Source organism: Columba livia, chromosome 3 (genome assembly GCF_036013475.1).
Source record: "Columba livia isolate bColLiv1 breed racing homer chromosome 3, bColLiv1.pat.W.v2, whole genome shotgun sequence".
NCBI classification, from domain to species: Eukaryota; Metazoa; Chordata; class Aves; order Columbiformes; family Columbidae; genus Columba; species Columba livia.
Genome location: NC_088604.1, coordinates 99535900 through 99548009, shown reverse-complemented (window position 1 = coordinate 99548009; position 12110 = coordinate 99535900). Strand labels below are relative to the sequence as shown.

Below are 12110 nucleotides of genomic sequence, written 5' to 3'. Positions count from 1 at the left end.
TTTCTCTTCTCGAATAAGACTCAGAACTAATTCTAAAAATTGGTATTTTATTTTACCTATGTGATGTTGTTTGTGGTGGGTTTTTTGTTGTTGTTGTTTTTGTTTTGTTTTGTTTAGTTTCTGAATAAAAAAAAATTTTGGTCCTGTAAATATTGTAATATGAATAAATAATATCTTGTGAGCACCTGAACACGGGAACAAGAAAACTTAAACACTAGACACGCTTCTTCGCACTGGGTGATAGTAAATTTCATACTCTTTGCAACTCCTGTTTCTCATACACAAGCTTATTGGGTTAAAAAGGGATAGAGAAAGAGCAAAGAATGAGTATGCCTTCAGAGATCTGGGATTAAGCAAAATCCTTTGCACGTGAATAAGAATCTTAGCTTTGTTTTTCTGTTTGGCTTCAGTATTTCTCAACAAGAGCAACTTGGCTCCCATATAGCTGTGTGCTCATTAATGCAGGATTATGGTCCCTTTGAAACTCTTTTTGACAGTCTTCACCTCACAGTTATAAATGTAGAACTGGATATTTCTGGGTTACAGGATCAAAACTCAAACTGAAAGACAAAAGACTCAAATTGCATAAAGCTATAATTATCTCCAATGGGCTCAGTGTACCAATTAAATGCTGCATTCTACCTTTATTTACACCACTTTCTGTTCAGAATGATCTCACTGATTTCAACTGAACGAAACATAAAAAAACCTGCATTATGTCTCAAATTATTTTATGCTAGATTTCTGTATGTCAGAGATCACAAAACTGAAGACTAATCCTTTTGCAACAGAACACTTTACACAAAGCTTCTGATGATGTTCATATTTCCAGTGTGAAAGTTCTAAATGTTTGCTTTTATAAGGAAGCATAACGTTTTGCAACTAGATTACTTTTTAATTTCAAGGTGAATGTTTAAAAAATTCTTGGAAAAAAAAGAGACAAGTGTGTATGCCCTTCAAAGTAATTAGCAAGTTTCAACAGTGATTGGTACAATACAATTATTGTCATTGATCAGTACTGAACAGATAATTTTAAACAAAGTCATTGTGTGCTCAGCAGATTACAGCTTGTTAACGGGCAAGTTCTAAATGACCTCTTAAGCTAGTCAAATCAATGATGCATATTCCTCATTAAGTAACATCAAAATGTAAGTGGTCTTATAAATAATGTTTATTTTAAGCACTAAAACAAATGGCAAAACCTTGATATATCAGAAGCCATCTGCTCATGGAAATATTTCTTTTTCCATAGGATTACATTTGTTGTTAAAAATTTATAGCAAACTCAAATCTTTTAAGGAAGAAAATAATATACCAACCTAGTACTCAAAACTAAAATTGATTAAAACAAGTTATCTGATTCAATTTTAAAAGGTAAAACTGATAGTTCTGGTTACAATTAAATGCAATCCAGGGAGACAGAGATGTAGGCTGACTTTGAAACTCTGAGCATGTGTATGGCCTCAGTGATACCTCAATTGCCAAAATGAGAAGTGCCTTTTCAATCAGTGACCACAAACTGAAAAAAATATTTCAGTAATACCACAAGATAAAACTAAGTGGTTAAATAGAACACTTCAGTATATTAATCATGAATCAAGCTCACAATGTTTGAATTTGAGGCACTGTTGACTTAGGAAACCTGAAGTCTGGCCACGTATCTTCTGTGCAGTAACTCAACAAGCTCTATTCTATATTTTCTCTGTGGTCCTGGACCTTTCTTCATTCTTCAAAAAACAGATGGCAGCCAAAAACACCCAAAAAAACACACAAAAACAACAAAGCAAAAACGAAAAAACCAAACCCCGTTCAGTGTTTTAGAATGGTAGTATTTTAAATCTTCTCTGCAAATATGGCTGCACAAGATTTAGACAGAGAATTGTATTCTGACATTTGCAACCAAATAAAGATCTGTTCTATTGTTTTCTACTGATTTAAACTTCCATTAAAGAAAAGGACATGACTGAAAAAATGGTACTTTGAAGATTTATATCACCTAATGATTCAACATTATATTTCCATTACAAATGAATGGGAACGCATTCAATTACTTTTAAAAATGAAAGACCAAATGCAAAACTCCATTTGACTAGAATACATAATTACTTCTGAAATTTGGTGTTCAAATGCCTTCTAAAAGTACACAGACAACTTTTAAGAGCTGTTTTGCATCTTGTATTTTCTCACTGATTTCAGCTGCATGTGTATACAACATTTACCCACTATGGCATACTTTTAAATTAGCTAACTAAGGAATAAAATAATCAAAGATAATATTTTTTAAAAGTGCATTTTTCAGGAATTATATTGCTGTCAAATACCTCCAGCTCTCTAACATGTAACACGTTACACCAAATGTAACATTCTATTTTGTGCCTTTGAGAGAACCAGCATCAAGTGAAAAATATGATGGGAACAAGCCTTGAGCCTGAGTTATTCTGGAACCAGAAATGTCACAAAATTAAAATAACTTCTAAGAATCTTCCTACTTTACAGAAGCTTCCTCAGGTTACTCACCCTCCCTACCACATTCCTACATTTGGTAGAATTCAAAAGCTACATTGTCCTGCCTATAAAGGCCTCTAAAATAAAGCAGCTTTATTTCACAAAATAAAAGAATTAAGTCACATAAAAAGATTTCATCCCAAGAGTTACCTCATGTCCCTCCCGTGTTTCTTTTACATGTTTGTTTAAGTGGAGTTCCAAAGTTTGGGGGAAAAAATGCTGATTTGTTGTTAAACACATTTTGCAGTTTTCCCCATAGCACACTTCATTTGCTGTATATTTATTGAAGTTCAATGACTGTTTATATTCTTAATCTAGCAAAATTCACTCATAATATCATAAATGAGATCAGTGCAGTTCCATATCTACATTTAGGCAATGGAATTGTCCTGTACTCTCTGAGTAACAATTTTGAGATTTAATACATCAAATGTCATGTTCTAACAAAAGAAAAAGCACAGCCACATCAACAGATGTAAAAGCCCTATAGTTGATCAGAATTGTAAATATATATCTATATTTGTAAGAATATTCACAGATAGAACTTTTGGGATTTCTATCGGTATCAGATATGGGAAGGTACAATAAACATTTAAATGGGGCAAGACACATGCAGATGCCTTAAATTCAGCTACAGTTTTCAAATACAACCCAGACTACTGAGTGTAACTTAGATTTTTAACTATGTACTATTTCCCACTGTTGCCATCAGCATATCAATCAAGTGTATATTATTCTGGTTTGCTCATTTTATTAAAAGCAAATTCGGAGCACAATTGACTTTTCATTTGTTTAACAAGTGAAGAAATATTTACCCTGACAGCCATTTCATTGTAGAAATTCATCTTCATAATAAAATATGCTGTCTGTGAATCAAGGAAAAAAAAGATAGCATATATTTCAGTTACACAAAGACAGTGCTCCTATTTTTACATATAAAAGATAAGAATCTTTATACATAATACATAATAAGAGTTCTAGGCTTAGAGAGAATAAAATCAAACTTTGTATTGAAGAGATAGGCTTCCTAATACATAATGCAGGCTTAACCAGAAAAATCTATGGTAGTCAAACTAGGAGCTAATGGAGATATATGATCATAAAATGCTCTCCGCTGAGTTTGATAATCAATGGTGCTCTACTGAGAGAAGAATAACAAAGCAGAAATATTCACAAGTGCTGGTGACACGTAGTATTGTATGATTTATTCACTGGGGTTCTTTTAGCCAAAACTCACAGAAACATAAAAGGAATACATATTTCAAGACGTCTGGTTTAATGAAAAATTCAAAGAAATGCTGTCTTCAGTCGAAATCGTTCAAGGATACGGATGCAGTGATGGAGCAAAATTGTGCCTTCCAACCATCTGTACTAAATGTTATGTACTTAGCTGCCTCCTGAGTAATCCTTGGGAATTTTGTTTCATTTAATATTCATTTTAACATCATAAAATCATAAATACAATGATACCATGTTACAGTGAATCCCCTGATATAGAAAACATTTCCTGAAGTCCTGGTTTCTTTCCAATGAAGTAGAATTTCTCTCATAGTGAACGAATCCCCTATTATACTAAGCAATCACTTGGCAGCATAGGTTATTTTAATGGATACATCACTTTAAACTAAGCTTTCACATCTGTTCCGCCCTCTAATTACAAATGCAAAATGAACATAATTCACAATTGTATCATAAAAAGTAAAATATAAGTACTTCGAATGCAAGAGTATGCCCTTTATTTAGCACAACATGCAGCTTTTATGTGTTTCTCATGTTCTAGACACAAATCAAAGGCAAAAGTGCTTTCCCCTGATATAGTGATTTTCTCCCCCATGGCAAAAAGGAATTCACTATAAAAGGGTTTCACTGTAATTAGTGTTATTTGAATTGCCTAGTCTGATCCAAAGCAAATTGTCTGTGGAGAGCAGCAGGACTGGATTATTTATCAACAGTCTGGGCAATTAAGAAACAGTTGGCTGCAATATGTTATTTACAAATGAACACAATGATGCTACTTCATTTTAAATTCTCTTTCTTCATTACATTAAGCAAGGCATAATTCCTGCAGTTTAATTAAGGTGCATTTTAAATGCTCACTTTAATATCATACCAATCTACTAATAATGGAAACAGCAGAAAAGATACTTCTTATATGAAAGAAAGATGCAGGACTGATAAATTCCAAAAAAGTTTCACCTGTATGTGTTGGTGTATGCACACACACGCATACACACGTACATACGTATATATTTGAGGGAATCTCCAACCCAAAGGTATAAATTAGAATAAACAGTGGACTCCACCTCTCCTTCTGACTCCATGGATGTTTTCTGAGTGATACTAACTGTAGAGAGCTAATGTTGGAATGGAATAATGTTTGACTGGTCTAATTATATCCCTAAACTGTTTGATTAAATTGATAAAATGTTGCTTTGCAGCACATCTTTTCCTTCTTTGGAAGGGAATGTAAGAGTTGCCGCACCACCAAATAGACGAAGTACATATATAATGGAAGTTCCTAAGCTTAAAAATGATCATCAGAATTCTGTCCATCAGTGACTAAACTAAACAATCTCACACTTTTTGTTTATTCTTCTCATATTTGGAAGCTGTGAGCACTTAGGTCTGCATCCATCCCATTTCACTGAAGAACCAAAATTGGAGACCTATCATCCTTATGCTTTTTATATCATCAATACTGAAAGATAGTGGGGCCACTTCCCCTCTGAGCCTGGCAAAGTATTGAAGAGCTCTGCAATTGCATTGCTCTCTAGTATTTACAGAGATAGTCAAAGCCAACTTGGGTCCTAACTTAGCTGCCTCACTTAGGTGTGAGAACTCCAGGCCTTACCCTACAACTACTTAACAAGGTCACTCACAGTAACAAGGAAATCAGACATTCCTGCTTTCATTCAGCATTGTTCTAAATCACAAGTCAGCCAAATGCACAATTGCTCATGTAACTGTCTTACAGCCTTACCCTTGTGCCAAAAGCCAAAGTCTGTTTCCTAATCTTGAGTAGAATAATATGTACAAGTTCTGCTATTACAAGTGGTGGAGAATGTCTTCATCCCCACTCACAAAAGCATAGCCATAATTTAGTGCTTCAACCAAGTCTACGTGTACATGCTTTCCTGGTAAACTAAAGGTTCTTTCCTAAACCAGAGCCTTCTTGTCCAGAAGGCTCCTTTCTCAAGCTTAAGCGCAATTCCCTGCATTTCAGCTTGTGCCCACAGCATTGCCTCTCACTCTTTCACTGGGTGCCAATTCTACATTGACACTGCAAGGCTGATTCCCTGAGAAGAATTATTTTGCCATCTCATGCACCATCTCTACTTCTGAACTACTAAGTCTTTGTATCTGTCTCTGATATTAATATACAGGTCTCTCTGCTGGTTTATGTTATGTCTATGATTCCAAAATATATTTGAAGCCTTTTGTGTATAAACTGTTACACTACTTTCTCTTTTTCTGTTTAAAAACATGTTTGAGCATCACCTACAAATGTGATCTGATCCTGACTGGTGTTTTCTTTTTCTTCAAACAGCTAATACAAAGTGACAAATGCAAAAGAGGAACAGAAATTTGATTGAGAGACTCCTGTTGCACTGGGACTATTTAAAACTGGTTACTGAGTTGAAGCTAAACTATTTAGGGTGGTGTCAAACTACATCACATAAAATATTCACTTTTTTTCAACTGCATCTCCTTCCACAGGGAGCTGAAAATATGGCCATCATGCATGCTGACTTCATATAACAATGAAAAGTTATAATTCTCTTTACTTTAACAAGTGATTCTTTGACTTTGAGAAATATTGTAAAAAGAAACAGTGATGTACAGTTTGATTCATGTTCAGGTGTCTGCCTGGTTTTAAAATTCATACTTGGCCGCAGGTCATGCAAGCCTTTCAGAATCCAGTAAAATAAACATAATTAAGTTATTAGGAAAACAATAGGAATACAGTTCTTAATTTTAGCTTGAGATTAACATTAGGAAACCAAGCTCTATCCCAAAACACCTATATTTAGAAGATAGAAAGGCACATAAGTTTAGTCATATAAACACCACCAATATTTTTTTTAAGTTAATGTATTTTAACAATCAAAGGCGGAGGTACTAGAGGAGTAACAAATGAAATATTAGTAGTGATGCACATATGGACAGCCAGTCTGATGAGCCTCAGTCTTTGTTATTTTCCGCATCAGTACCACTCACATTTCACAATTTTGAATATAATCATTAAAATGATTTATTATCAAGTAATCATGGGTATTTAGTGCATATGCTTTGTCTTGTTTGCTGGCAGTAGCTACCAATCCAATCATTATCAGCAGATAAATTTTAAAGTGACCAATTTTTTATTTTTTTTTTATTTTTATTTGTATTTAAGGAAGTATCATGTCAAATGTATCCCTGTGTTTCATGAGCAGGAGTCATTACAGCAGCTATTAGCAAGAGTTCAAAGCAATCATTAAGCGATCCTTTAAGTTAAAAGTTGCATTAAGCCACTGAGAATATTTTTGTTTCTTTTATTCCAAATTCAGCTACTGATTAAGTAAAGATAGTATAACAATGAATATAGGGAATGAATATGAACTTTATATTTAAGTCTACTCCAAAACATACAATACAGAATATAGCAGTATAAAGGGAGAAAAAGGTGTCTTTTTATGTGTTACTTGCATGGCTTTTTGGTTGACTTCCCTTTCCAATCAAAGAGATGGTAAGCACAAAAATAGGCATTTGAGGGGGAAAAGGTGGTTTTCTGTGCTGGTTGCTGTACAATTCATAAGATTGCTGATGAGATTCTGTTTCACTAGAGCCCTGGCTAATATTTGTTAAGTGCTGGTGTCCAGAAACTGCATGACTTAATGGTTTGCTTAAGAAGGTGTGTATTAAGTGTGGGCTTGCACAATTTTATGTCCTACATTATTCCATAGACTTCAGACTTGGCAAGGGCTTGTCAGTTATGTCTATTTGGAGAACAACGTACAAATGAGGCTTTACTAATGAAAGGATTTTTTTTTTTTAATTATTTTTCTTTTCAGAAATATATTTCTAGAATGGAAAGCTGAGGGGGTTTTATGATGCTAGATATCGTGGCTTCATTGTTACAGGAAATCTCCTAATTTTAAAGACTCTATCTTCAAATGTAACTGTCAGAGTATTTTTAAGAAGAGAGGGCCAAAGAAGAAAGAAGTAATAGATGCATAGAACAATTGACGTTGGCAGGGACTTCTGGAGCTCCAAAACATTGCTCAAAGCAGGGTTAATTAGATTCAGTTGTGCAGGGTTTCATTCCATTGGGTTTTGGTTATCTCCAAGGATGGAGACTCCACAAGAACAGTTTGCATTCTCTGAGCAATCCATTCCAATATTTTATCACCTCCACAGTAAAAAAAAAAAAAAAAAAAAAGTTATTTATTTGAGTGGAATTTCCTGTGTTTCAGTTTGTCCTGACAGCCTCTCATCCTGCCCTGTTTCCCTGAAAATAAGACAGGGTCTTATATAAATTTTTTTGCTCCAAAAGATAAGCTAGTGCTTTTTTCAGGGGATGCCATATTTTTCTATGAACAACAATCTATATTTATTCTTGAACAAAAAATCAACATTTATTCAAATATAGTCATGTCATCACATTGTGAAGCATCATCATAACACTCCAGACCCTGAATTCCATCGTGAATTTCTTGTGATTCCGTTTCCTTTATAACCATTGACCCCAATTTCTCATGTTTAGCAATAGTGCTTACCTTAAACGAGCACCCCTTGTCCATGTAGCCTGCTCGTAGCACATTGGCAATGCAACTGTCAGTTGTCTGCTTTTCTTCACAAAGGGTCTATCTGTCCTGCTGCATTCTATTGCCAATTAATTTTATTTTTTATATGCATAGCTGTCTGGACACTTTAAATTTACTTTTTAAGGAACTGTAACTAGCGCTTATTTTCGGAGTAGGGCTTATATTTCAAGCATCCTAAAAATCCTGACAAATCATGCTAGGGGTTATTTTTGGGGCAGCTCTTATTTTCGGGAAATCAGGGTGTGACTGGGCACCAATTCCAAATGCTGTTACAGGCTAGCTCTCTGGGAAGAATTGGAAGAATTGTCTTGCCATCTCACCTACAGAGCACCACTCAGAACAGTGCAATGGACAGAAAGCAGGAGGGTGATGTGTTCATTTTGCATCTTATCTGAGCATCACTGTTTTTACAACCATTATATATGAAAATAAGTCTCTGAAGTGACATCATTCTGTTCTGCTATAAAGAAATTAGCATTTGGACATGGGGTGGCCAAAACATAAGTCCTTATAATGCCTGGGGATTGAAAAATATGTAAAATGGCCACCATCAGACCTTTGTCCTGATTAAGCCCTCTTACAGACCTAATGATCAGATGTCAAAAACTGACATGGTGCTTATTCTCATCTTGAAAAACACAGAAAGATGTAAATTGCTTTGCTTCTGAAGTGAAATTCCCCACACTACAATGTTTTAACAGTGAAAAAATGTAGAAATTGAGGGGACATCATGAGATGACTTCACCCAAAACATTGCATTGCCTAAAGCATATCTAAGCCATCCATGATAAGCATTTGTCTAAGTTCCTCTTAAAAACCTGCAGCAGAGGGAGTTCCACAACATCTTTTGGCCGTATGTGTCAATGTTCCACATGAGGTTGATTTCTTCCTTCCTTTTTCCCAGTGGCTGCACAGATCCTTTCTTTTCATTAACAAATTTTAACATATATGAACATTATAATGTGTCTCTTCTTCAACAGAAACTTTTCTAGATTAAACAAACATTCCGTAAACTCAGGGATAATATTCAGCTGAAGTCCCCCTTTTTTAAAGTAGAACCCAATCCAACCATTCAGCTATCTGCCCTGTATTAAAAAATTAGAATGTTTTAGGAGGTAGACTAAAAACCATAGCTTGAGAAGATGACTCATTAGTCAAACCAGGTAAACTGGAAAAGATAAAATCTTTAACTAGATTACTGATAGACAGGAGGGGGAAATAGACAAGCTTTCAGCCACACAAGTCCTGCTATTTGAAAACATAGTTTAGCAGGAGGTATGGACTTTAGCCTGTAATATATGAGTTACTATGGCTATTTTTTTTTTCTTTTTCTTGACTTGTCTATTTTGACTGAAACACAACAATTTAACAAAATAAAGCAAGAACAAATGACTAACAATTTTAAGATTATTGTCAAATATTAACATAAATTGATAAATTAGTGAAGGAAACTACATATTAAAAGCTTAATTGTTTTATGTTAAATGCAAATTAGGTTCTTCTTAATCTCCTAAACCTGTTATCAGAGGTTTTAGCTTGTGTGCTATCACACACTTTCGCTATCCTCAAGTCCGCCAAGGGAATTAGATTGACTGTGATCTGCTGTGTGCCTTAAGGCAAAACCTCAAATACTTCAAGGTTCATTAAGTAAGAAATTTAAACCACTAAAACATAGAACAGCAATGTGTAGACACATTAGCTTATTTTTTTTCAGATTAAAAAGTTCTGCCAGGTAAAAAAACATCTTGAAAAGCTCCGATCCTGCAATTAGCATCATGTGGGCAGGCTTCTGCATGAGCAGATCTCATTGCTGGTTTGAGGACTCCAGAGCTGCAAACACACGCTGACTTTAACTTAGCCATTATGTGTTGGTTTAGTGAAATTAATGATGCTTTTCATGACAGTAAAGTTAAGTACGTGTCTGTGTGTATAAATGACCAAGTTTCAGGTCTTTAATTTCAAGATGAGTGAATGAATGACTTCATATTTACTCTATAAATAAGCAAACAAAATTTTAAAAACTACTACTCTACCTCCACCATTTTTAAGAAGTATCTTCGGCTTCGATAACCTCTCCACCACTTCTGTATAAAAGTTGCCATTTTGTTCAGATGTCTAAAATGAAATATATTAAGAAAATAAAGATCATTTTGAGATTTTATAATATAACTTTATTTTTCCTAATATTAAAAATAACATATAGTGTATTGTATCCATACTTATCCCAAACAGATGGCCACTGCAAACATATTTTATACACATCCATGTCTGCATATATACATATGCACACACATACACACTTGTAAACCAATATTTATATACACACATGCCTTACTTTTGAAAAAATGCATTATGGCAAACTTATCTATATACTATTTCTGTTATCATTACAAAAGTTTTGTGAGAGAAATTTGCATGATAGATGATTGTATCTTCATTAATGGTTTTAACCAACATATTTGACTGGTTCAGAATTTTTTAAGTCACATGCAGCACGTGACTTATTAAGTCACAGCTTTAGAATTTTTAAATATGTGATAAAACCCACAGATATCTGACATTTTTAGACTACATTTTTGCTTTTATAAAATTACACCTTGTTTAGTTGCAAGTAAATCTTTACTCTCCCCTTATTATGTATATACTTGATTATGCTGCTAAAAATTCCATAATTGATGTGTCTCATTAATTTTGCAGAAAATAATGCTATCATTACTTTGGGGAGCATTCATACCACCAACTAAGGATACCATATTTAGAAGCCTTCCCATACAGCTAGAGTCACTCAGAGGGGAATTTCCAACACGAACAACTGGCTATATTGAGCCTGTGCTCTTAAGTCAGACACCGCATCCGTCTTTGGAAAGGGGACACTGAGCAGGATCACTCTGTACATCGTTGCAGAGAAAATCCTCTTCTGCGCTTCACTGATTTAGTTCTTATATGCTTATCACAATTACATTGTTCTTCTTATACTGGTCAGTTCTAAATCCAAATGTGTGGGGTTTTGTACAGAATAGATTGTCAAAGACACTTGGGTTTTCACTTTCTTCTGCAGCATGCCGTTTTACTCATGTGCTGGAAACAGAGGGGCACCCACCAATCCTCTGTAGGGGCTTTTTGACATTGATGGCATAGCTGATGTTCCTTGGAGGACCGAAATATCATGTTTATTTGCATGCTGAACACTTGTATGTGATGGCTGCATCCTCCAACAACACACTTGAACTAGCAATGGAAAACAGGTTACCAGTCTGTTTTTTAACAAATGCACGTAATGGCTCTAGTCTATCTTTTTATGAGGAAAATATTGATCATTAAGGGATAATTCTTATTTAACCTTCTGATTCTTTAGGCTTGATACAGTATGCATGGATGATATATAATGACTTGCAATAGGCAATAAGTCAAACTAGATGATGTAAAAATCCCTCTCCCTCACAGCCTTATTTTTTATGCAGATACAGAAATTAAAGTATATGAGTTTGACCACTTGGGCTTATGATCATAAAAAATGGAGGAGGGCCTCTTGGGAGAAGGGACCAACTACAGTGTTTCCAAAAAATTTATATCTGTGCTGATACGGCACTTTATAGAGCAAAGTAATTGTAAATGGTGTCTATTTTATAAATAGTGAAAATTATGTAAAGAAAGATTTTTTGAAGTTATCTGATCAAATCCAGCAGAACTTAAATTTTTACAGTAAGAGTCCAGTTACCATACACTCACTGGGCAAATTTTCTCTAACGTCCACAAAAACAGAGATAAGAAAACTCTGCAAAGAGCATTTTTTTCTTCCCA

General features: G+C 34.6%; 1 protein-coding gene across 3 annotated transcripts in view; it reads right to left on the bottom strand.

The window, feature by feature from the left end:
• SPATA17 (spermatogenesis associated 17) overlaps positions 1-12110 on the bottom strand; it is a 94374-nt gene that overhangs the window by 76454 nt on the left and 5810 nt on the right. For 2 of the 3 annotated variants that reach the window (XR_002410469.2, XM_005499972.3), the window contains exons 3-4: positions 10343-10424; positions 3321-3371 (exon numbers count right to left, since the gene is read on the bottom strand). Coding sequence is in view for 2 of the 3 variants with exons in the window: in XM_005499972.3 (XP_005500029.2) it covers positions 3321-3371; positions 10343-10424 (133 nt within the window). In the remaining variant the exon portion in view is untranslated. The remainder of the gene's footprint in view (positions 1-3320; positions 3372-10342; positions 10425-12110) is intronic. The other variant, XM_021284164.2, reaches the window with a different exon arrangement.